Here is a 27057-nt window from a genome sequence, read left to right on the forward strand (position 1 = left end):
TTTTGGTTTCACCGTTAATGGGTCAGATGCTGATGTCAATAATCTGGGATGTCCTACTTGAGCTTACCAAGAATTTAAACTGGTCCTTGTCCAGTGTTATAGGCAACATATAGCGTCTCCAGTAGAATTTGAGCAGAGACTGGAATCCAGTGCAGAGGTCAATGGATTGGGGTAGTAGACTACCGTCGTCAAGTGACAGAAATTACACGGGCTGGCGCATTTTGAAAGTGCTGAAGTTGGTGAAGTGAAAATCATGGGTGACTTCAGCATATAATCATTGACATTACTCTGGAAATAACCAGTGCAAGAACAGAGATCATTTGCTCCTTCTCCAATAGTGGCCAATAATAAGAGATTTGATTTCGATGTTCTAAAATGCCAGAAGTCAACCTGTACTACTGCTTTTATATGGGTTATCAGCAAAGGTTTACAATTTGGGATATACCATAGGTCCCTTACCTTATCTGTTGGTGGGGGAAGTTGTCCAGTACAATAAGCAAAAGTATGATTTTAAAATATTGGGTTGGAGACCAACAATCCAAATTCCAAACTTAGTTGGATTTCATTTTTAGCAAATCACTATGCATCGAGATATTGATAGCCAATAAGTAAGGGGAGGAACATTTAGAATACATTCATTTTCACGACACACTGGATGTTGTCAGCAGGGTTATACAGCACAATTTCATAGCTTTTAATGAGTTCCAGGAGTGGAAGAATGTATGAATTTGAAAGGGGAGCAGAGGGGGCCGAGCCCTTAGGCACACCTCAAGAACAGCCAACTTAGACCTTAAAACTTTGTTTCTTGGTGATCTGTCCTAGTTGGGTCTATCGCAACCTCTTCTCCATGAATCATGTGCCACATCCTGATTCCATGACATCCAGAGCAGGGAATGGGGTGCTCTGGGAATTGGACTGTGTACCACATGGCGACCACTAACCCAAGAGCTCCCCGGTGCTTGCTTATGGACATCATACAAATGGCTTCATCACATGCTGGCAGTGAAAAAAAGCCTGCCACCAAAGCCTTTCCGGCTGTAGTGGCATATAGAAAGACGATGGCTGAGGAGGCACAAAGGTACCTTTTGCTCTGGTAGGTGTTAGGAAGGTTTTCTCTTAGCAACTTTACCTCTATGTTCTAAGGACCCTTAAACTTTATTCTTTTGTTTTTCACCCTGACCTGACTTTTTACAATGAAGTGAAGCCTTCAGCTTCACTCCACTGCTGACCAGTCCTTCAGGCTGTCGGTACTGGGAAACAGTTTCCTCTAGTCTTTTGACTGTTACTTTTTCTGGTAACTTTTTATCATTGCACAATGCATCTTACAATGCGGTGCAATAGGTTTTCTTTTGTATGACCCTAGACTACAATCAAAGGGATTTTTTGGTGGCAGCAGTTACTACTTCTTACCTTTTACTGTACTTTTTGTTAGCCTTACCGCGTTTACCATGTTTGGATACTAACTGTGGCTACTGTCCAAACATGGCTGTGCCACGAGGTCTTTTGTTTGCTCCTTGGCCATCTTGTCCTTTAGCCTGCCAGGTCAGAAGAATCTTTTTATAATCATGCACTTGCCCGGGAAAGGCTTACTCTTCGCAGTCTAGGGCAAACCATGTGAGTGGGTTCCCACGAAGTGGGCTGGGACTGCCTGGTCCCAATTAACATACTGCCACCTGAGAGTCTGGTGTGCATGTTTGCCTGAAACCCACAGTGGTCCCTGATTGGACCACTATTGGTGTGCATGTGTGGGGCAGATCTTGCCCTTGGAGTGCGGAAACTAATCACTCACATGACTTTGGGATGAGAAGAGGTGTCCTGAAGTAATTCCAGCAGATCTGAAGGGGAGCCAAGTATCCTGTAGTAGCTGAGAAGACCATTGAAGGCCCGTGGACGATCCCTGAAGAAGCCTGGCAACCAAATCTAGCTGGAGTCCCTGTGGGGCCTTGTCTGTCTACTGATCGCTGAAGACCCTCATTATTGCTTCAACCTTCTGAACCGTTAGGAACAACTGCTCCGAGCGTCTTCTGATACCCAAACAAGTTGGAGCTCTCGGAAGTGTCCCTGGACCACTCAGTGGACTGACCAGCTCCAGTCTGGGCTAACACAACAGAAGCACTGTTCCGAGTTTCGGCCCGAAACTCCAGGTGTCTTCAGCTGAAGTTCTGCTGCAAAGTTTCATCTCCCTGCCATAGACGGGTCGTGGGATAGGAGGCTTTCTTCAACCCTGACAATCATGACGTGGTCATCCCTGTAACCTGCTTATCCGCGCCTGGTTGAGTGTCCTGAGGAGTGCTGCAGCAGTGTTTCTTGCATTGTTTGTCAAGAAAAGGTTGCACCAAGCTTCCATCCACAACCAAAACTCCTCTTGCACCTACAGCTTCTGTAGGCACCTACAGCTTCTGGGCACCAGTGACCGGAACCAAAGGCATGAAAATATACCTCAGAGGACCCTCTGATGACGCACCTCAGTTTGAAGAGAAATCAGCAGTGCACAGAATGAGACTACATCTAGAGGTGATCTGGTTTGTCTTGTGCAAAATATGAATTCTGTAAATAATTTTTAAAAAACACTATTATTGAATAACCCCTCAGTGATCTCCTGCTAATCTACACAGCCCCCTAGAGTTTGACTATATATATATATCCTTACACTTTGGAGCTAGTGCACTGGTACAGTATAATCACCCTTGGGACAGTTGAGAATTCAGCAAACAGGTGGGAGGAATGGTGTGATGGAGCAAATTGCTACACCTTAAATTCTTATTTTTTCTGTAATGTCTCTTCCTTCATACCAGGCTGAAGTCCCTCAGTGAAGGCAGCAAGCAGTGGTCCAACAGCGCCCCAAACCTCGGGAAGTCTCCCAAGCACGTGCCAATCACGACTGGCTTTGCGAGCCTCACAGAAATGGGTGAGTTCCTGAACAGCTGTCTTCCTCTGCCCTGAATTAGACAGGAAACATGGTTACAAAGAAATGCAATAGCCATGTCTACGTCACAGCCATCAAGAGTAGAGTTGGCATATTAGTGCTACCTCCATTTTGTGAAAGTGAATGGAGACATTCTGTAATGCATACAACCACTTGCAGGCCTCTTGTAAGCGCTCTCAATGAACACTATCTGGAATGCAGCATTCTGCTGAAGATCATACAATATCATGGGACTTTGCTAGAAATACAGTTAACAGCACATAAGCAGCCTATATAGTCCCTTGATCATTATGGCAGTGATCCTGTCTCTGACACACCTACAATCTTCTTTTTTTTCCGCTTGGCTCAAAACGCATGTAATTTCATGGGTTGCAGACATGAAGGATTTCATGCCACGCAAGGTAACCTTCATTGCCTCAGCCTTGAGTGCATGTAGCCCAAGCATCCTGGCCTTAGGACAAACTGTGCAACACCACTTCCTTTTAAATCCTGGAAAACATGGGCTCCTACGATGGCCATCAATATTTTGCTGGATAGCTCCCAAGTCCACCTTTATTTTCAGGGCCCCCCTAGCCCACATGACCAGCTGATTTGCTCTTTCCAGACAAATCCTCTGCAGGGCTCTCAGAGATAGGGTCCCTCTAAGTCTGCCCCTTCCACTGGAGGAGTCTGAAATATGAGTATCATCTAAAATCACAAGGGATCCCTTTTGAGGTGCCGTCAACTCCTAATCCCATTAGAGACTAGCTTGCACTATCCCACAGCCTACAGCTGGGCGCCTGGCTTACTTTCCTGTGTTTGGGGCTAAATTGGATCTGCAATATGAGCAACCAAGGTAAGTATAATGTATCTAGCAATGATAGTATGATTTCTATGGCAGCCGCAATCCAAGAGCAACTTTTCTTCAAGCACTTTGGCAGATTCTGACTAAGCAGATCTAATGAAATCCCAGTCATTAGGAAGAGCTCTATCACTGCATGGATGAGTGAATAGGTTTAGAGAGAGAGCAGTGGATCAGCTGCATGCTTGACCCATGAACTTCATAGTATTTCAGGTATTTAGGTTTCCCGTCTCGTCTACCGCATACTCAATGGGTAAATCCTGAGTGTTATTTCAGAGAGAGTTCATTACCAGTCCAGGGCCTAATTGGCCTAAATTCTGCTCTGCATCATTGAGGCTTTATCAAGAAGGCATGGAAAATGTGTTTCAGAACCACACTGCGCAATCCCATAAATCAATTGCAGTGTGCATAAAATAGTGAGATACAATAAGAAACAGCCATAAGGTATTTAATGCAATGTGAAACAGCCAACATGTGTTTCAACTAAGGTTTAGTTCTGGGCTGTCAAAATTATAATAAATAATATCACACAATTTTGTTGATGTAAAATTAGCAATACAATTCACCAAACCACAAAGACTTGGTTCAAGGAGGTATAGAAACGTTTAACAATTCATAATAAGACAAATTTACCATTCAAGAGTTTGAGTCACAAAGATCGCCAAATTCACCACTATGCCATCATGTAAACAAGAAGAAAAACAATTGGCACTTCAATAAGCGGGTGTGCATCTATATAGAAGCACACACAAATACGAAGTAAGAGGAATATTTACTATAGGGGTTACATTTCCCAGTATGTTGTACCCCACTATACACCTCTTACCAATAACAATGACCCTCCACCATGGGAGATCATGCACAATCATATGCGCTATATTGCAAGCCCAGTGATCATTAGTCTACCCCCGACAAGATTGCTACCCCATGCAACCTCATCAGCCATTCAGAGGTCCTTCATATCTTGTACAACCTGGGCCTTTAGTTACATTCCAAAGTAATCCTTTATTCCATTGCAACTTCTCTTTGATCTGAGACTTTCTGCTCAAAAGGTTGGCCCATGCTTTCCCACCTCCAGAAAGAGGGTGCAAGCCCTTCAGCTCATCCCTACTTCAACAATTGCACTTCTACCACCACTTGGACTTCGGACCTTACTGCTTTGGGTATCCATCTAGTACCACTCTGGGGTACGGAGCACTCAGATGCATCTTTCCTTCCGTTTGAGCTAGGAACGCAACATTTTGCCTTTTCCGATTCTGGTTAATTTAGGATTCAGTCAAGCAGTCTCAAAGTATCATTACATTTTATTTGAGTGACCAGATACTGAAATGTTCACAATAGACTCTTTAGAACATGTTAGTGAGCTGTCTAAGGAACGAAGTTTGCTGTTCTCACAATATAATCCTCCCTATAAATATCTATTCCTGTCATACCTTACAGACAAGAGTCCTTCTCCAAAAAGACGACCACTTCATTTCCATGCAGCAAACAGACTGTCTACAATTTTCTTTCTGAATCACTCTGGCTGAGATGACCCTGCAGAACCTTGACATCTGCAGGGCTCACATTTGAATGGGATGATACTTGCATATTCGGTCAGAGTATTTGGAACATTGAGTTGTCTGTAGTTTTGTGCATCTAGGATACGATGCAGACTCTGGAGCAAGGCTGCTTTAGCAGCTTTCCGCTTCAGGTCCCTCTTGATGGTATTTCACGTGGGTTACTCGAAATGCATTTTGAAAACCTTCCAAATTAAATGATGTTCGATGCGCATTTAAGGCTCTTGAGTTTGCCATGCCCTTTAGTACCTCTGGTTAATAATGATTATGAATAGGCTGTTTCCCCGGTACCCCTCTAACCTGCATTAGATTCGTGCTTTAAAATATTTCCATAATAGAATTACCTGCAAGTACGTTATTCACTGAATTAACTCTGATCTGCTTCCACACATCTCTTTTTCCACACCTTTGTTATGATGTAGCGGCTAGGGCAGAGGTTTTTGGATGCCATAGGGCACATTAGGGCCTGAGCATATGTCTGCTCTTGCATGCCAACATTACTATTTAAAATGATGTACTGATGAGCAAGGAAAGCACCCACTCTGCTTTCCTGCAGCTCATGAGCTCATTACATCTATTAGTATAGAGGGAATAACCGTCAGTCAGAGACATACTGCCTTGAGTAACTTATTTTAAATTACTCCCATATTCGTTTCTTTCCCCCTCAAGAATGAACTGGGGTTTCCTCAGTGATCCCGCGTGTATCACTCCCCACTTAGTACTCCAGTTACAAATGCAGTTGCTTCCCCATGGATGAATGGATTTTAAGGTTTCACCTTATCCCTAGCTAGCATGCCCCCTCATAGCACAAAGAATGACAATGATTTGTATGCAATGAGGCACAGAGCCAGTGCTAGAAATAATTGGCAAATTAAGAAAGTAGCTAGGTCTAGTGGTAGTGGTAAAAGCAGCTGCTTTCATAGCCAGACTGCGGGTGGGATCCTAATGGTAAAGCCAGGGGATTGGTTATACCTACTTATAGGAACAGTTCTACAATACATGAAAGGTGTGGGGCCTTGTGGTAGGAGGTTGGTTCAAGTTATAGTTCCTTGGTTTTTTGATAGACCTAAATCATTATCCACAATACCATATTTAGAATAGTCGCAAGTCCTAAGGTTTCCCACCCCACTGGCCAATTGGAAAGACATCCTTAGTATCTACCAACACAGCCTAAAATGTATAATCCTTGAGGCTAAATTCTAGCAATGCCATAGTAATTTGCATGTGACTTGTCTTTTCTTGTTTTTCTTTGGCAGAGGAGTACCTAGAGGTCGAAGGAGTTGTGCCCCAATCTCCCTATTCCAACCAGTCCTACCTCAGCCTCCCCATTCAGAGTGATGCCAAGAACTGCCCTAATTCTGAGGAGCCGGGTAACACGATGGCTAGCACCACCTCGGATAGCCACAAGCGCAGCGTCCATCGTAAAAGGAACGATGTTGTTTTGCTGGGCTGTGCATCCATCTTGGCCTCAGTCGGTCTGGGGAGTGATCTACTGGAGCTGGGGCGGCAGCGAGTGCTGCAGGATGAGCAGCGCGCCAAAGATGAGAAGAAGAAGCGGGATGGCCTTTTCCAACGCACAGGGCGCTTCCGTCGGAGCACTAGCCCCCCAAGCTCAATTGTCTCCAAGAAAGAGGAGTCTGCCCTCCCATCCCTGGAGCCCTCCACATCTGTCACCCTTCTATCCCTGTCTTCCATTTATGACTGCAACTCTACCAAATCGCTGATCCGTTGTGACAGTGATGAGGTAATCCCATATGAGATGCCTGGTGTTGTGCTCAGCCCTGAGTTACAGCGGGGTCAGAGTGCCAACCCCCTGGTGGATCTCAAGGCAGAGAGTTTTAAAAAGGACCCGAAGCAGTCATTGACTCCTACACATGTGACATCCACTATGGCATCCATATCCCGGGGGCACCGGCGTACACCTTCTGATGGAGCCATTCGTCAGATAATGCATACTCACAGGAGAACACCATCGGATGGCAGCTTGCCGCTCCCTAAGGACACAGGTGTGTACAACGTGTATTACAATGTGTATTCTCAAACTCTTCATTTTCTCTGCGCGGTGGGAACCAGATATTGCCCTGTTATAATTATGTTAATCTTTCTTAGTTATATTCCATTCCTTCATTGCTTGTCCATGAGAAATAAAAATGTATCCTCAATGCTTCTTCCAAATCTTCCTGTACTAAGTTCTGAAATGTTGTCTATGATTGATTCAATGTACTCAAGTGCGTGGTTATGTCAGAGATAAGGCCATGGGTCACCAACTAGGATAGAGATGTTGGTGTTATTCTATCTTGTTGCTTCACATCATAATAATGTCATGGGGAGAGCAAGAGAAATATTGGGATTAATAAGCAGTATAACTAACCAGTGATTTTGCCACTTCTGGAGTAGTTTGTCCGGTTCTGGAACCACATCTCTGGAAAGATAAAGACATATTGGTGGTAATTCGGAAGAGTTGCTGTGAAAGGGGTAACTGGTTAAAGCTATGTGATTCAGGGCGCAAGACACCCAGTTTTAAAATTGAATGCACCAGAGTCATTAAGTCTTTGGGGATATGATTGTGAGGATGACATATCTTAAAGGAATACATGTAGTAAAAGTGGCATGATATTTTTCAGTGGATTATTATTCCTGAATTACATGTCACAATGTTAGTGTGGGATAATTTGTACACTCTTATTTCTATATAGTTTTGTGGGTGTCAATGCAGGTTACATTTGGCAAGTCCGTTCACAGCAGGTAGTCAGGAGACCTCTTGAATATTATTTTCCACTTGAGCTGGAGGTAGTATTGTACACATACTGCCTGGATTTCAGTGGCATTCCAAGAGTTGTGGTGTCTGGTTTGGAATATGCTATGTTTAGTGCAGGTGGGTTTTAGGTCTTGTTTAGAATTCAAGTGGATGATCAGTTCCCCTAAAGGGATCTGGAAAGGAATGCAGATCAGGCCCTGTGAAGGAGCAGCCAACCACTGTGATTAATAATCATCATCATCATCAAACATACTTTTATTTGGCATTTTGACCTTTAAGTTATAAAATACAATTCATACAAAAAGAATACAAATGTAAAAATATTCTCAATTGATAAAAGAAATCCATACAGTGACACTATTTACAACATAATGGGCAGATATAAGCCAGAAATTACATTACAATGTAGTATAAAAACTGGACTTCACAATACAAATTCCTGCTGTTGTTTGTCAATATTTAGCTATGCTCCTGTCAAGTTATAGGTGCAGTGACAATTGGGGAGAGCACAGCTCGCAGCCACCAAGTCCGTCTCACCCTTATCTATGTTGACGGGGCCATACCTAATAATCCTGCCTCTCAACAGTTATGCCCTATGGATGAAACGCGCAGTGGCAGAGACCACATGGGGAAGGAGACATTCTCTCAGGGATCGTAGAGCTGGCACTTCTTGGCGAATTCCTGCATTGTTCAGAATACGTTGCAGTTACTTGCGTCTCAAACACTCTGATTTTTTACACTCATGACCCTTTTTGATGTATGAATAAAATATATGGGTCTGTTATGTTATGTTAAGTTGACTTGTCCACGCATCGTTACCATTTTCTTGGTCTCCAGGTGCTCACGTGGCTCTGTAAGAAAGAGGGTGGGGTGGGTTAGTGAGGGAAGAGGGATAGGTTAGAGGTTGTACTCTTCCGTTGATGCTTGCAGAATGAGGAGGAACTGGCATCTGTGCTTGTCGGCTTTCTAAGTGTGCTTTGATTGTGTGCATTGGCTTGTGTCTGGAGAGGTATGGCTCAGTGTCTGGGATTGTTTGTGGTTTTTTGTTGTGGCTGTTGTGTGGTTTCTTTGTTTTGTGTGTAGTGTGACTGGCCGTTTAGGGCATGTGTGGTACTTGGGAGGTAGGAGGGAGAGGAGCCGGAGCAGGGGCGGCTATTTGTTAAGATGGATTTTTAAACTCTGACGAGGGGGGGGCAGAAGTTTAGGAGGCAAGCCTAGTTTAGTGGAACAGGGGGACCTTCTGAACAAACCAAACCAATCTACGGTAGCTTGGCAGGTGGTCAAGACTAAGGGCCTCATCACAAGTTTGGCGGTAACCCTTAAATGCGGCGCTAGTGCTATTATCGCTGCATTTAAGGGTCTGCCAAATCACGGGTTTGGCAGATTTCCCCCCAGCTCTGAGCTGGGGGGAAATCCGCCGAAAATTCGCGCTATTACCGCCAGCGGATTTTAGCGCAAAAATTCCCCAATGAGTTCAATTGGGAATCGGGATTGGGGAATTCCCGAATGGGCTCAGTGGGGAATGGGCAATACCCGTTCCGCCAAACCCGCGATCCGGCGCTATTAGCGCCGGGGGGTTTGGCGGTAGGGATATTAATGCCGGCGCTAATAGCACCGGCATTACCGCCCAACTCGTGATGAGTCTAAGTCTCAGGAGGGGTGAGAGTGGTCGGAAGCCCGCATTGAGCACACACAGTAAAACACCAGAGAATACTCTTAGATAGGTGTATATCAAAAATACATTTATTATAGGCCTTTATAACTAAACACAGAATAAACCACAGTAATTATGATATGATATGGCATTCATAACGTGCCTGTACACAAGTGTTTCTTGGCGCAACAAGACAAGGAGGGGGAAAACAAAGGGAGGACAAAACAACGATCTTACTAGGCTTTAAGTCATTCAGATCATGAAAATGACTATGTCCCACAGAAGGGGATATCCTTTTCAACTTTTAAAAAATAGAAAAGACTACTGGAGAACACTAACTCACTCAGAAGTGGCCTAAATGAGAGGAAGAGGGGCTAGCTGGGATGTTTTATTAATCTTTGGTTTCACACGTGTTCTTAACATCCTGCAATGTGAAGTTTGTGTACTTATGGAATTATGTATTTCCACTTGTAGAAAAATTACTGTAGAACATTTGTGGAACTATATTTCTCCAGCATGGAGTCTGGCATGGATTCACATGTTCAGTAATATTCCCCATTGTCAGGCTGGGAATCCTCTGTAAAAGAAAAACAGTTTCACTTTAAATCTGTATTACTCCTAGAAACCAATCACTGTCCTCTGGGTCATACTGCCCCAATCCAATGGCAGTCCTCTCCCTTTGCTCCACCCCTGGAGGCCATCTTCAGATTTTTCCTGCACGCTTTAGTGTTGGGAGTCCTCAAATTGCTCTCCTAGCTAATTTCATGTTTATTTGATTCTTTTTTTTGTCCAAAATTGTTCGAACTTTGACAGATTTTTGCTTGATCATCTTCGAAGGACAGAGACTGGCAGCGGAGATCCGCTACTGGCAAAGATCTTCATCCACTGTCAGATCGTCATCGAAGTTTCGAGAAGACCTGGCCTTGGGCCTACTTTGCACCTTTCAGCCATGACTGAAGAGAAAAAGGAAAGTCGAAGCCTCTTCAAATTCTGTGCGAAGTATGGATTAAGAAACATCTTAGTGGAAGATAGGCATCATAAATGCTTAATTGCCAGCATCCGGACTAGAATGAGGTGGAATGCGAGGTGTGGCATGGATTTTCAAAGAAAACCCCAAAAGACAGCAACAGCAGACTGTCAGTGTGGCTCAAGTCGAGCAAGGCCACTGACTCAGCCGCAGGGAAGGGTCAATCCTCAACTAGGACTAGCAGTCTGAGGAGCGAACTCCCTCCGGCAGGAGGTCAAGATAATTTGAGGATGCCCCACTCGCGGTGGTCCAAGAGAAGGCCAAGCTCTGCGATGTTAGCACTGCTGGGTTAGCCGCAGATGTGGGTCCCGAGTCGGGCAGAAGGTGATTGCCATCACCGCCAGCCTCCACAGTGAGCCTAACAACAAAGGGGCCTCTTCGAACAGAAAGCCCCTAATCCTGTCCAAACTGTGTGTCTGTGGATAAGTGTCAGCAGACTCCACTGATAGGGCGTCAATAACCCCGCTTCCCTCCTCCACCGCCTCACCTGTTGAATCAGAGTCTTCTTCGAAAGGGCTGAGAGTTCGATGTGCTCTGTAGTCCTTTTCTTTTTTTCTTTGTTGTGTATGTCTCCCACAAGAAGAAGCCACAGTGAGAGCAATAGAAACGCCCTGACCGTGACCCCCTCCCAGGAGGGACCGGAAAGGGGAAAAAAGCCAAGTGTAGGCAAAAAAAACCTGTGAATCACAAAGGCAGGTGGGTATCCTGATGGAGGTTGGACTAGCAGATATCAGCAACGGGATGCGGAGAAGGTATAACGGAAAAACAGGAAGAGTAGGGAAATACAAGAGCTCCTACTCCAGGTAAGCGGATTACTGCAGGCAAACGGGACAGTAAAACAAAAGAAAAAGAAAGGTAATGGAGAGAGAGAGAGAAAAGGGGGGTCCCGGGAAACGGGACCCGAGTGGACGAGGAGGGGAAAGAAGAAAGAGAGAGGAAAAGCTCAGTGGAGCAGAATAACAGCATATAGCAAACCGTGGCAGCAAAGGAAAACACAGCTGACCGTGAAGGGTTGCAATGCACAGAACAGAGGATAGGGCGTGGCTAAGTAACGCTACGTTCACTTGAGCGAAAAAAGACTGGACCGATAAGTGGACGTAGTGCGGAAAACGTGACAGGAATTAGGAAGTGTGTAATCGGAATTGGGGCCACAGATGCCAGGTAGGAATGCGCTGCATGACAATAAGCCGACAAGGAAGAAGTCCGGAGAGGACTCGTCGAAGCTGGCTAAGACCTCAAAGCACGGCAGGTCAACAGGGTCAACAACAGCACCGTTGACGAAAACAGCGACAAGCACATCGACAAAGTCAATGACGTCCACAGCGACAGTGTTGAGGGAGAGTGGGTCTGCGAATGAAGTGTCGAACGCTGCACAGGTGTTCTTACCCATAAGGCGAGATACGGCTGCGGAGGCAGCGACGAAGACAACAGCCACTCCGGGATCAGGGAAAGACCTGGTGGCCACACAGGCCCAGCAACCTCCTGAGAAAGAGAGAGAGACTGTTCCCACAGTGGACCTTCTCCGATACGTGGACCAGTGGGCTGCTCCGGACAGGCTGGAGCCAATCTACGTGAGTACTGACAAGGACAATGATCTGCAGGACGATGGCTATACAGATCACGAAGGGTCCCCTGCTTTCAACAGGAGACGCGCCAGCCCAGACCCTACACCGCTGGCTCCGTTCACCCCTACACCTAGCGATGTGTCGCTTGACTTCATAACGACTCTGCACACACTGGTCACTGAAATCCAGCAGAGGATGCCGCCAGAACCTACACCTTCATGGGACATGCAAGAGCCTCGAAGGCTAAGCTCGCCCCTGCGAAATAGATAGGACAAAGAGGGCGCTGATCCTCACCATCATCCGACGACTCCACCACCACCTCATCCCGAAAACACCACACCCGGAGCCCCGGACACGGACACAGCTACCACGGCTATGGGCACCGACGAAAAAAACAACTTCATTGTGGCTGACGGGGAAACGCTCCATGCGGACGAGCCCCATATGGCCTCCCCACTTGACAAAGTTGGATCCTTTCATTCTGTCATGTCAAGGGCCTCTGAACTGTTTCAGTTAGTCCCAGAGGAGACCAAGAAAGAAGGCTTCCTGTACCAGCGTGTCTGTTCCCTTTCTGTACGACATCTGGGAGAAAGGCCTGGCTCTAGTGAAAAATCAGAGTATGGCCCCCGACCAAGCGGGACAGGTTGGAGAAGTACAGTGTTCCAGATTCAGCCCCCAGGTACTTAAGGTCTCCGCCCTCGCCCCATTTGGTGGTCTTGGCTGCAGCCATGAAGCACTCTGCAAACCCGTCGGCAGCCTTGGTACCTCCGGATCAGGAGGGGAAGAAGCTGGATGCAATGGGCAAGAGGATCATTTATACAGTAGGTTCTTCCATTAAGGCAGCTAACGCCATAGCCATTTTGTCCCGCTATGACTGGGAACTATGGTTCAAGTTGGGTCCCATTCTGTACTTCCTGCCCGAGGACAAGAAGACTGAGGCACAAAAAACCTTTCAGGAAGGGGAAGTGGCTTCAGATCACGCCATCACCGTGGCAGTGGACATCGCAGATACAGATTTCCACCAGATGGGGAACTGGATGTCCCAGCGTCGTCAAGGTTGGTTGAAGGCAACAAACGTCTGCCCGGACGTTCATATGAAAATGCTGGATATGCCGCTGATGGGGAGAACCTCTTCGGAAAGGCAGTCGATGAGTCTTTGCAAGCAATAAAGACAGACACAGGGACAGCATGCTCCCTGGGAACTTTGCAGTGGTGGAGACGGCTGTCGTCCTTTCGCTTTTCCAGAGGAAAACCAGGATGAAAGGGTTATAATGCACTGTACCGACAACCTTCATGCTCCTCCACTCAAGCGTACAGGGGTCACTCTCAACGCAGCAGAGGACAACATCGGCGCCACCTGCAGGGCAGAGCCCTGACCCCCAAGGAGGCCTGAACCGTCCGTGGCCTCGGGCCCCTACTTATGCACCCCGGTGGGAGGCCGCCTGGCGAAGTTCATCAGCACATGAGAAAAGATCACCACGGGCAGATTTGTGCTTGACGCTCTCGGACAGGGGCACACCTTGGACTTCCAACGCAGGTGTTCTTGTATTCCGCCAATTTAGCGACAACAACAACACGAACCACAGCTTCTGCAGGAGGTGTGGGGCATGTTACAGAAGGGGGCAATACTCCAGATACTTTCAGGTTCGAAAGAAAACAGGGGGGTGGAGGCTGATCCTAGATCGTCATCACCTCAAAAAGTACTTGAAGTCCCAAAAGTTCTGGATGGTCACATTGCAACATGTGCTCGGCCAGCTGGTGCAAATAGATTTTCTGACGTTGTTAGATCTGGAGGACACCTATTTCCACATCCCCATTCACAAAAAACTCTGCAAAATCCTACGATTCGTAGTTGAAGGTCAGCATTAACAGTGCAAGGCTCTGCATTTCGGCCTGAAATCGGCCCAATGGTTTTTTTACGAATTGCTTGGCCCCAGTGGCGGCACATCTTCCTCTTCAAGACATCCACGTATACCCCTACCTGGACGACTGGTTGGTGCGTTCCCGCTCACATGCTCTGGCAGGTGAACACACATCGAAGACCATACGTCTGCTGACAGAGTTGGGCTTCTCCAACTATCCAAAGTCTTTTTTGCCACCATCTCAGGACGTGCTAGGTGCCTGACTCAACACAGTGACATGCTTGGTGTCGCCCTTGGAGGAGAGGGTGAGAGCCATACAAGGCAAAGTACAGCGCTTGTCCTCGGTGCAGATGGCAATGGTTCGGTGCATCAAGTTGTTGCTGGGCATGATGTCCTCCTGCATCAGTCTCATTCTCCTGTGCAGACTTCACATGAGACCTTTCCAGGAGTTCATGGATGCGAGGTGGATGCAGGTGTCGGGGAACTTTGTGGACAAGATCTCGCTCAACGAGGAGTACCATCGGGCGGTACAGTTGTGGGGCATAAGGCCACATCTTGTCCATGCAGCTCAGTTTCTGGTTCCTCCTTATCAGGAGATGGTCACCATAGACGCCTCTCTAGAGGGATGGGGAGCCCACACCGGACAGTTGCACGCCAGAGGCCTCTGGAAACCGGAGGAGAAGGATCTCCACATAAACGTCCTTGAACGTCCGCCGTATTCTGGGCACTCAAGTCTTTTCTTCCATCGTTGAATGGCAAGGTGGTGAGGATCTTCACAGACAACACCACCACCATGTTCTACATCTGGAAACAAGGCGGGGACCCGCTCTCTGGCGCTTTCCAAGGAGGCACTTGTCCACTCGTCAAGGCATGTTCCTCGTCCCGTTTCATCTAGCGGGAGTCAAGAACACCATTGGGGACTCGCTCAGCAGGGTTCTTGCCACAAATGGGAACTTCACCAGGACCAGCTGGATTTTCTGTTTGGCAAATAGGGCCTGCCCCAGATCGATCTCTTCGTGACGGCGGCGAGCACCGAGTGCCAAAGGTTCGTCAGCAGGTTCACTCAACCGAGGAGCATGGGGGGGACACGTTCTCGTTCCCGGGGACGGATGGTTCCTATAATCCTCCCCTCCGTTTCCACTCCCCTTATGTGTGATCAGCACACTTAGACAGTGCCACTGCAGGATAATGCTTGTCGCTCCAGTGTGGCCGAGGCAAATTTGGTGTCCGGACTCACTAAGTCTCTGTGTCCCCGTCCATCCAGCTGCTGCTGTCCCCAGACCTTCTCACCAGAGAAGGATGGGTGATTCTGCATCACAACGCTTAGTCTCTGAACCTGCAGCCTGGGAGTTTGGAGGTTCTGCTTTACCCGTGGAATGTAATGACATCCTGGCCAGGGCCAGAGCCTTGTCAAATTTGAAGTACTACAGAAATAAATGGAAACGCTTCTCTGTGTGTTGCCAGACTCAGAAGATTACCCCTCTGCGTGTCACGGCTCCCCAACTTCTACCATATTTGCTTTCCTTGGCCAAAGGGGAGTGGACTCATGCCTCTATCAAGGTGCATCTCGCTGCCATATCTAGGTACACCAAGTGCCCGAGCAGACCTTTGCTGTTGTCTCACAGGCTTGTCAAGGAGTTCCTCAAAGGACTGTTCAGGACTTTCCCACCGGTGAAGGCCCCTGCCCCGGCTTGGTAGCTCAATGTTGTGCTCACTAAGCTCATGGGAGCGGCCTTCGAACCTATGCCTCAGGTCCCGCTCAAGTTTCTCTTGTGCAAGATGGCTTTCCTCGTGGGTATCACCTCGGCCTAGCGGGTCGGGGAGATTGAGGCCCTGTCTTGCAAGCAGCCTTACTTGTGTTTCCATGCTTCAAAGGTGATACTGCGTACACACCCCACCTTTATGCCAAAGGTACCGTCAGAATTCCACCTCAACAAACCTTTGGTGTTACCCGTCTTCTTTTCGAATCCGTCAGCTCCAGCGGAAAGGGCCTTGATTCTCTGGACGTTGCTTGTGCCTTGAAGTTCTACGTGCCACGAACAAAGATTTTTCGGAAGACTTCTCAGTTGTTTGTCAACTTTGGACCTGTAAATCAAGTAAAAGCTTTGTCGAAGGCTTCCATCTCTAGATGGCTCTCTGGCTGCATCATGCACTGTCATCGACTAGCTTGCAGGCCGCTGCCATGCCGGCCGAGAGCCCACTCCACCACTGCCATTGCATCAAATGATGGCATTTCTCTCTGGTGTGCCCCTGCTAGACATCTGCAGGGCTGCTATGTGGAGGTCCATGCACACCTTCATGAGGTTCTACTGCGTCAACAGGGATGATTCTGGGTTGGCCAAGCGGTGCTACGCAACCTGTTCGCTTGAGGCGAGTCTGCTCCAGAGGTAAATGTTATTGCTTCTGTTGAGCCTTGCCACCTCCTGTGGTTGTGTATATGTACTGCTGTGTAATCGTTATTCATGAGCATGTTAATCCATGGCAGACCCCATGCTGGAGAAGGTTTAAGTTACTTTCCTGCAACTATTGTTCTCCAGCATGGGTCTGGCATGGATTCACATGGAAACCCTCCCGACTTCCCCTCTGTGGCTCTTCTTGGTTCATACTGCCACTTTACGTGCTTACCAAATCTGAAGATGGCCAGCAGGGGTGGAGCTAAGGGAGAGGACTGTCATTGGATGGGGGCAGTATGACCCGGAGGACAGTGATTGGTTTAGAGGAGAAATACAGATGGCGCAAGAACATTTTTGCGCAATATAAAAGTTGTACATGTCATGGCAAACATCAACGAACAAATCCAGGCAAGACCTTTGAATGCCTTGAAAATTCAAACGGCTGTGTTAGAACCAAAAACTGATCAGGTGAGCGAGCCTGTGTGTATTGATGACATTTAAGCCGAGTTACTAGACATGTCAACGTATGAAGCCTGGGTGGACGATGAATCACTGGCAACTGTCAAAGTACCTTGCGAAAATGAGACAGCAGCAGAGCAAAACATATTGGAGGCGGGTGACGCACTGAATAAAGGTCTCAGCGAAACTGGGAGTGCCCCAGTTCCCCCCATCCTTGGAAGAATGTGTACCATTGTACCAGCAGAAGCTGCCCTGTCTCCTAAAGAAATGGCCCCTTCGAGTCCTTTATTTCTTACTTTAGATGATATAAAAGAGATGCTAAACTGCAGGTTGCAAACGCAACAAGAAGAGAACTCTGGCTCAGAATATAGGCCAGCGGGTCCTAGCCCTCCTTTTGAAGACAGTAAACGTAACACCTATCAGGACAAATGACGGTAGTCCATCTGTATTGGAACCATTGTGGAGCGGGCAAGCAATGCTCTGTAGATGAAGTATCCACAATACTGGACTCCTTACTGGAGGTGGCTGAGGGTGCTAATCTAATTGTGTGTGGAGATCTAAACTTCGATTGTGTTAACAACACTCAAACCGAAATGACCAAGCTGGCTAAAAAATGGTGCTCAGAGATGGACTTAAGAAAGCTACATATGTTAAATGGAAACACTCTTGGTGATATACCAGCTGCAGCAACCTGGAGACAATCAGAGTATAAGTCTACCATCGACTATATATTTATCTCTGACGACGTGCACTCTAGAGTGAAAATGATGAAGGTGGTTGGACAACAGTGACCACAATATGTTGCAAATGGTATTGACGGTTGGTGGCGGCTCGAAAAGCACTATATGGAATCATAAAGTCTTAGTGGAATCGAACAGAGTAAGACTAAGACTAAGACTGAACGAATCTGCAGTTTCTCAGATCTCAAACCAGTTTTGCAAGCAGAGTCTATCTGTCGAGTATTGTCATCTTTTAACACAGTTTAAGGCAAAAGAAGCTGGTTCAAGACATTTAAACTATGCCTATAAACATAGCTTCGACCTTTAAATAGTAAAAAGGAAACATTTGATGCGCGGCGAGATTCGCAAGATATCAGACCCAAACGTACAAACTAGTACAATCAAAAAAAGGGCTGTGAAACAAAGATACAAAAACTGGCTACAAGCGCACAGACATTCAATGCTACAAAAGGATGCCGAATTAATGCTCGATAGCCTGCGAAATAAAAACTGGTGAATTTTGGCGGCTAATCAATAACACACAAGCACTACAAACAGCACTACAATGCAGCCTGGTGACTGAGTTATACACGAAATGTGAATCCACGTATATTGTGCCCTTAGATGGATTAACGTGTTGGGCATTAACTTTCTCAAGAGAGGGCATTGTGAGTTTGATTAGAAAAGCAAAAGGATCTAGAGCCCCTGGGCCTGACGGGCTAACAAACTTCATCATAAAACAGCATCCCGAAATTTGGGCTGACATTTGTTTAGCACTGTTTGAAAGAATCAATCGACAATGTTGCACTCCCAAATCATGGAAAAGTGCGGTAATCGTTCCATTCTTTAAAAAGGGAAATAGAGCCAGCCCTAAGGATTACCACCCAGTTGCTCTATTAGATGTTTTGGGAAAGATCTGCGCAACTTTGATTCAACGTAAGATGGGCGACTGGGCGACAAAATCCAAGCATGTAGACTTGAGACAAGCAGGCTTTGTAAAGAATGTCAGATGTGCGCTAAATCATCTGTTGTTAAACTTGATTAAGATTGAGGAACTGAGAACAAACACGAAGGTCTACCTTGCATTCATTGACTTTTCTTACGCTTTTGACAGCATTGACCGGGATTTATTATGGTCCAAATTGAGGTCTTGGGGTTGTCCAGCTGACTTGTTAGCGGCAATCAGAGAGCTACATACGGACACAACCATCAGAATTCGGTTAGACCAAACTGGCACTCTCTCGGCAGAAATTAAAACCTATAAGCGAGTCAAACAAGGTTGCCCGTTGGCCGCAGTGTTATTCAGTCTTTTTCTTTCTGACATTGGAGCTGCATTAGATGCTGTGAATTTGTTTCCTCCAAAAATCCACAGGTCCCACCTTAGTTGGCTTGTGTATGCCGATGACCTGATCTTGTTGGTCGTCACCCCAATAGGCCTACAAAGAAAATTAGATGCAGTAGATTCATATGTGAAAACAAATAATTTACATATGAACACAAACAACTGTGAGATTTTGTTACTTCACAACCTCAAAACAGCTATGCATACCACTTGCAAGAAGCGTTCTTGGTCTTTGGGGCAGGAATCCTTGAGAATATCAACTAGTGCCAGATAACTTGGAATGCAAATAAGTGCAAGCATCTAGGATGGCCCATGGATTGAAGCCACCAAGAGAAAGTGTAGACAACTTGCATGCCAAGCGTTCGTTCTGAACAAGAAATTTGGAAAGTTTTCTTTGAAACCGGTGTTGAACTTTATCAACAAAAATTAATTCTGGTTCTTACCTATGGAGCCGAAAACGCACTTGGTTGTTCACACGAGTTGTGGCCAACACTTGAAAACATATTCTGAAGGCTACGAAGTGCCTTCAATCCCACTAAAGTGTTGGGATTGCCAAAGGGCATGTCGACAGCCTTCATACGGTACGAACTATCGCTGATCTCACTGCACGCAAGGATTTGTTGGAATTTGCTGTCACTTTTTCGGAAAACAAGGGCGGAAGAAAAAATTACCCAATTTGAAATTTTGCACAGCGCTACTTCGAACAATAAGAACAATATCGTGTTTTTGTGGATGAGACGTTGTGAAGGAATTCTTGAAGACTTGGATATCACGCTAACAACACTACATGAAAATTCGAATTTAGCAACAACTAAAAAATCTGGCAGGCCTATTGGGCGTAGACTGGAGAGTTGAGAAGTGCAAATAAACTCATGAATGTTGTACCCAGTGAGGCCATGGCCTTTAACAAGCTCCAACGTTACGTGGAACTTTTTTCTGATTAAAACTCAAGGAGACTCAAGGAGACTGTGTATGCTCTTCCGCCTGAATGCCTTTAAAACTAAAGAGCGCCCTCGAACATGGTCGAATAATTCAAATGTGGACACATTATGCAGATTTCGTGCAATAGAAAAGGAGACACTAAAACATTTGTTGTTGTTCTGTCGTGAACTGCGGACACTTAGAACAGCACATTTGAGGCCTTTGCTCTCAAAACATCCGTCTCTAAGTGCAGATGAATGGTGGCAGAAAATGTTCAATGGTGTGGACATGGAGCTAATATTCCCAATGTCTTTGCTTTTGAAAGAGATTGAAAAACTGTTGATGGTTAAATAATGTACTGCTACACGAGGACAAGCAGTAAAGTTGGGTGAGAACTCAGATAAAACTGACGAATTGATGTACAACATGGGAAAATGGAAAGTTGTTGACACATTTTAAAGGTTTGTTAAACCAATAAAATTATAAATTAAAAAACGAAATACAGATGTAAAGTGAAAGTGAAACTGTTTTTTCTTTTATCGAGGATTCACAGCCTTATGACGGGGAGCATTCATGAACATGTGAATCCATGCCAGACCCATGCTGGGGAACAATAGTTACAGGTAAGCAACTTCTTCCCTCAACTCACTGTCCACTCCAACTGTGTTGCTTAACTCGTGTAATCCAAATGCGGCGCTCATTCTGGTCTGGGTGGCATTGACAATCTCAACATAAGCGGTTTACCCGTTGCCCATGGTAACCGGCTCGGGATTGCATACACTTTCCTAGAGCGCCACTTCGTGATATCATTTCAGAGGAGGCCCCCTTAAGCAGAGGTCCGCCATCGGCCAGCATTCGAGCACTACAGTGCAGAGGTTTTGCTCACTGGGACTGCGATTCATTCTCGGTTTTGGCAAGCTGGATTCTTACTTACCTGAGCCAAACATTCAAAAGTCGTGCCTTCTGAACGTCCCCCTACCGCTGCACCTTTAGTTTGTAGACCACCCATATAAACGTGCATTTCCCTTACCTGCTAATGCATGCTGCATTGCAGCTTTATGAATAACTCATGAATCGACATGAAGAAGATATTCTCCAAAATTATACGGTACAGAACCTTTCTTGATTGAATTGTCCAATTGAATTAAGTGATGTTTTATTTTCAAATTCGATTTCTTACATGTGAAGCCCTATATGTGATTGGCCTTCCATACTTCTCATTACAATTTGAATATAATTTTCACTGATGCTTTCAGTGAATTTATTTTCGTGTCTCTTTGAGAGACAGTGACGTGGCGCGTGAGTGCAGCCCTTTTGGCCATGCAGTGGTTGTGTTTTTATGGGACATATTGATTGGGAAGACACATTTGTAGTGTCACTTGCTTTGTTTTGGGAAATCTGTCATTGGTATCCCCACACTTGCTTAGAATTCGTTTTTTAGCACCTCCAAATGGCTCTTTTGCGTTCCACTTTCAGTGCTTCTAAAGCACTTGTCTTTCCATCCTATTTTATTCTTGTTCCCGGACACGTTCACCATCTGTTTTTTCACCAGAGTTGATAACATGTTTCCACTCTATGGATTTTGTGTCTGGAGTTTTCACTACAGCACACTATATATCTCACATAACAAATTGTCTATAGGACGTGTATATAGCAATGACTATAGTGACAACCTTTATATTGCTTTGTAGAACTTTCCATTTCCATTGCGTTGCCCTGATGAAGACGTGGGTGGGCCCAATTGTCAGCGACTGCTCATTCTAGCTTCGATCAAGAGTTTCATGACTTGACCGATTTTGAACAGTGAAGGTGGACTGTACAGTAGAGCACCCCTTCGGGTTGAAACACGTGTTGGCCCTTCCAATGATGTTCACAATTATGTGGAGGAATACATGTGCTTCATTTGGGTGAATGATTGAGGTTCAGGAAAGGAGGATTCTGTGATATTACACTCTGCTGTACTTTGAGTGGCGCCAATTGTGCTCATGGCATTTTTTTACATTGGATGTATATATTTCATCTTGAATGTCCAAATATGACACTGCCTCAACCTTAATAAGACACATTTCTGATGCTTGTTAATCTGCTTAGAATCACATGCTGTGCACATGGTACGACATCCAGTGGTAACCGCGGAGTATTGCATCTTGCCTTTCATGGACCGAAAGGGGACGTCGGCATAGGCGTGTCTGAAGCACTATCCCTATCGTGACGTGTGTAGTACCCAAAATCCCTCACGCGCCGAGGACCCTCCTATTGTTTTTTTCCGCCCAGATAACTGGTCGCCCTATAGCGGAGCTCTTCATGAGACATTGTTTATCTTACCGAATTGTCGGTTTAATCCCCGTTAAGTCACTTCGCCCATCAAGAACATCTTCGACGAAGACTATGGGGGAATCGTCTACGGCTGTGGGTTCCGGCGCCTAAGATCCGGCGTTCAGACTTCCATGTGGTCGGGCCTTCTGGCCGGCCTACACAGTAGGGTGAGTGGGCTCGGGGTTTCCCATACTGCTATGATGTCTTTCCTCTTTTGCACTGCTTTCCTTTTTGGTCTGGTCACCCTTCCCTTCTGCTATGGAAAGGACTCCATTTAGATTCTGCCTTGTGTGTAGGGTCAGATATCCGTGGAAAGACGAGCACACGTCGTGTAACGCTTGTCTCCCCCTAGAGCACAATGAGAAGCGGTGTTCGGCGTGTAAACTCCTTAAACCTAAAACCCTTAAGGAGCGCCGGTTGAAGCGGTGGGCCACGTACGGAATGTCACGCGTGGAACCTCCCTCCCCTGCTGCGACACCAACCGAAAGTGACGGTGCTACATCGGATGACCAAGCGTCCAACACGGACGTTATAGACCTTGAGGCGGACTATTCTAGAGCTGCCATGCCCGTCCCCGACCCTTCCAGGCTCAACTCTGGTCTTGCTACAGGGACCACACCCGGTGACAGGGGCGTACAATCGCACCGCACAAAGCACACAACCCAAGCGCCCTCCTCGACGACTTTGTCGAAGAAGGCAAAAGCGCTATCGGATCGATCTGATCCGAAGCCTTCCCCGCATCCGCAGCAGCGCATGCCGACTGGGCATAACAAACATAACAAGGGCGCTACTCCCCAAAATACACACGCCGAAGTTTCTGAACAAGAAACTTTGCACGGGTTCCAAGGTTTCCAAGGCCCGTACAAGCCCGAAAACTGCGTACCCGAGAAGCCATCCGCTGGCCCTTCTGGAGTCGCGGAAGACATTTTCACTGCCGACACATCATCGGAGGCGTTGTCTCCCGAAGATTCGTTGACTATCCGTAAGAGCATCAATAGGATTGCTACAGCGGTGGGCCTAGTAACGGTTCTGCCCACAGTTATGGGCCAATCCGCCGAAAAGTTTTCCACGGATTTGGAAGACGATCCCGAAGACTCTTAAGAAGAAAGCCAGGTACCCCTCTCAAGCACCCTAAGGAGTTCCTCCCAACGCCTTAGAGCAGAGAACTTGGTTCCTACTCAGCTACGCGCATCGCTCGTCGGAAGCTCTCGTCGAGTGTGATCCTGTCCGTGGACATTCCACCTACCGTCAAGCGGCCCGTTCTTCGTCACAGGAAGCCTACAGGGGACGAGGCAAGTCGAGCAGACCCCACCATCGTCGCCAGGGAGGACAAGGCGGCAAAGCCTTGTCGAAGCAGGACTGAACCGGCTGTGGGGTCGGGCCCCCACCGAAGCATCCCGGTGGGAGGCCGGCTGGTGAACTTCGTCAGCGTGTGGGTGTCGATCTCCACCGACCGTTGGGTGCTGGACGCCCTGGCCCTGGGGCACGCGCTCGAGTTTCTAAAGAAGTGCCCGCGCGTCCCCCCCGTGGCCATGAAGGAACATCACGTCCTTCAACTTCTCTTGGAGGTAAAGGCGATGCTCAAAAAAGGCGCCATCGAGCTCGTCCCAAAGAGCCTTTGGGGCTCCGAAGTTTACTCAAGATACTTCCTCGTGAATAAGAAGACAGGAGGATGGCTTCCCATCCTGGACCTACGACGACTGAACAAATTCATCAAGGCACAGAAGTTCTGGATGGTCACCCTCCAGCACGTCCTGGGTCAGCTGGAGGAGGGCGATTTCCTGTCGTCGTTGGATTTGGAGGATGCTTACTTCCATATCCCCATGCTAAAGGGACACCGAAGGTTTCTCAGATTCGTGGTCCAAGGGCGTCGCTACCAGTTCAGAGACCTTCCCTTCGGATTGAGGTCGGCACCCAGGGTGTTCACCAAGTGCCTCGCACCGGTGCTGGCGTGGCTGCGCCTGGAGGGGATCCACGTCTACCCCTACCTGGACGACTGGCTCATCCGAGCAAAGACAAGGGAGCTTGCCGCGGAGCACACGGCGAGGACCGTCCAACTACTCACGGACCTGGGATTCTCCATAAACTACGCCAAGTCCCACCTGGTGCCCGCGCAAGACGCACTGTTTCTGGGAGTAAAACTCGACACAGTGGCGCTTCTGGCCTCTCCGTCGGAGGAAAGGACGAGGGCCATCTTGGGTAAAGTGCAGCGGATGCTGGTTGTGGACGCGGCCAGGGTGAGGTCCATCAAATCCCTCCTCGGAATGATGTCTTCTTGCATTTATCTCATCCGCCTGTGCAGGCTTCGGATGCGCCTGTTACAGGAGTTCCTGGACGCTCGCTGGATCCAGACGACTGGCAGCTTTGAGGACAGGATCACACTCGACAAGAGCTTCCGACGAGCGATGCGCGTGGGTGCCCCACCACCGGATCTGACGGCGGGCATGGACTTCCATACCCCGGGCCACCAGAAGACAGTGACCACGGATGCCTCCCTGGAAGGGTGGGGAGCGCACACCGAAAATCTGCATGCGAGAGGCCTTTGGCTTCCGACGGAGAAGTCCCTCCATATCAACGTCCTGGAGCTCCGTGCAGTGTTTTGGGCCCTCAGGTCCTTCCTTCCATCCCTCAAGGGCAAGGTGGTGAGGATCTTCACCGACAGCACCACCACCATGTTCTACATCAGGAAGCAGGGCGGTACCAGATCCCCACCCTTCCAAGGAGGCGCAGGATCTGTGGCATTGGGCCGTCGCCCAAGGGATGTTTCTGGTGCCGTTTCATCTGGCAGGAATAAAAAACACCATCACCGACTCGCTCAGCAGAGAGCTGCGCTCGTGCCACGAGTGGGAACTACGACGGGATCTAGTGGACCGCCTCTTCCGACGGTGGGGCACACTCCAGATCGATCTGTTCGCGACGGCGACGAACTCCAAGTGCCGGAGGTTCACCAGCAGGTTTCCCCAGCCGAGGAGCATGGGCGATGCTTTCTCGTTCCCCTGGGAGGGCCTGTTTCTATACGCGTTCCCTCAATTGCCGTTGCTGATTCGGCTCATCAACCAGCTCAAGAGGTCACGGTGCAGGATGATCCTCGTCGCACCTGCGTGGCCGAGGCAGATATGGTTCCCGGACCTTCTGGACTTGTCAGCGTCCCCGTCAATCAAGCTGCCAGTGGACGCGGATCTTCTCTCCAGGGAAGGAGGCGCCATCCTCCATCACGACCCGAAGTCGCTGAACTTGCAGGCCTGGCTCCTGCAGCGCTAGAGTTTGGAGGATACGACATACCAGCCGACTGCAGAGAGGTTCTTGCAAAGGCCAGGGCGTCCTCAACTCTTAAATGCTACGGACACAAATGGAAGAGGTTCTCTGTCTGGTGCCACGCACAGAAGATTAACCCTCTACGGATTACGGCTCCTCAAGTACTGCCGTACCTACTGACGCTGGCCAAGGCTGGACTGGCGCACGCTTCCATCAAGATTCATCTTGCTGCGATCTCCCGATACACCAGAACCACGGGACGGACGTCTTTGTGGTCTCATCGTCTGGTGAAAGAATTCATGAAGGGAATGTTCAGATCGTTCCCGCCGGTGAAGGCTCCGGCCCCGGCGTGGGAGCTCAACGTGGTGCTGACCAAGCTCCTGGGACCTCCGTTCGAGCCTCTGCACTTAGCTCTGTTGAAGTTCTTGTCGTGGAAAACAGCGTTTCTTGTGGCCATCACCTCCGCACGACGGGTGGGAGAGATCCAGGCCCTTTCCTGCAAGCCCCCGTACTTGACTTTTCACGACACGAGGGTAGTGCTCAGGACGCACCCCTCCTTCATGCCCAAGGTGCCGTCGGACTTCCACCTCAACGAACCCTTGGTGTTGCCTGTTTTCTTCCCGTCGCCTTTGTCGCCGGCTGAAAGGACTTTGCACTCGCTGGATGTGGCTAGAGCGCTGAAGTTCTACGTGGACCGCACAAAGAGTTTTCGGAAGACGTCACAACTTTTTGTGAACTTTGGACCTGTCAATCAGGGGAAGGCTCTCTCAAAGGCTTCCATTTCCAGATGGCTCTCCGGCTGTATCATGTACTGTCTTCGGTTGGCAAACCGACCGCTGCCCGGCCGTCCGAGAGCCCATTCCACCAGAGCGATCGCAGCTACCATGGCGTTCCTATCTGGTGTGCCCCTGCTGGACATCTGCAGGGCTGCTACGTGGAGGTCGACGCACACCTTCACGAAATTCTACTGCGTCGACCGGGATTCCATGGAGGAGTCCAGGGTCGGCCAAGCAGTGCTGCGCAACCTGTTCGCCTAAGGTGAGCCTGGTGAGAAGGTAAGAGATGCTTAATGTTGAGTTTTTGTATTGCTTAATGTTGAGCCTGTTGCCACCTCCCGTAGTTGTGCATGTGTGTACTGCTATGTATTCTTTTATTCATGAGCATGTGAATCCATGCCAGACCCCATGCTGGAGAAGGAACAAGTTAGTTACCTGTAACTGTTGTTCTCCAGCATGGGTCTGGCATGGATTCACATGCGAACCCTCCCGCCTACCCCTCTGCGGCTCTTCACTTGGTCATACTGCCACTTCACGTGCTACCAAATCTGAAGATGGCTGCCCGAGGCGGGGCTTAGGGAGATGGCAGTCAGTGGCTGTGGTCAGTATGACGCAGAGATCAGTGATTGGTTACTACTACGAAAGACAGATCAGAAACGAAACTGATACTGATTTTTCTTTACC

The 27057-nt window shown here is 47.8% G+C and overlaps 1 protein-coding gene across 1 annotated transcript in view; it reads left to right on the forward strand.

The window, feature by feature from the left end:
• Positions 1-27057, forward strand: part of MAP3K10 (mitogen-activated protein kinase kinase kinase 10) — a 561838-nt gene that overhangs the window by 502955 nt on the left and 31826 nt on the right. Inside the window, exons 8-9 of the mRNA XM_069644477.1 lie at positions 2796-2908; positions 6583-7332. Of these exons, the coding sequence (XP_069500578.1) occupies positions 2796-2908; positions 6583-7332 (863 nt within the window). The remainder of the gene's footprint in view (positions 1-2795; positions 2909-6582; positions 7333-27057) is intronic.

This window comes from Ambystoma mexicanum, chromosome 2p (assembly GCF_040938575.1).
Source record: "Ambystoma mexicanum isolate Mex_15411 chromosome 2p, UKY_AmexF1_1, whole genome shotgun sequence".
Classification (NCBI taxonomy): domain Eukaryota; kingdom Metazoa; phylum Chordata; class Amphibia; order Caudata; family Ambystomatidae; genus Ambystoma; species Ambystoma mexicanum.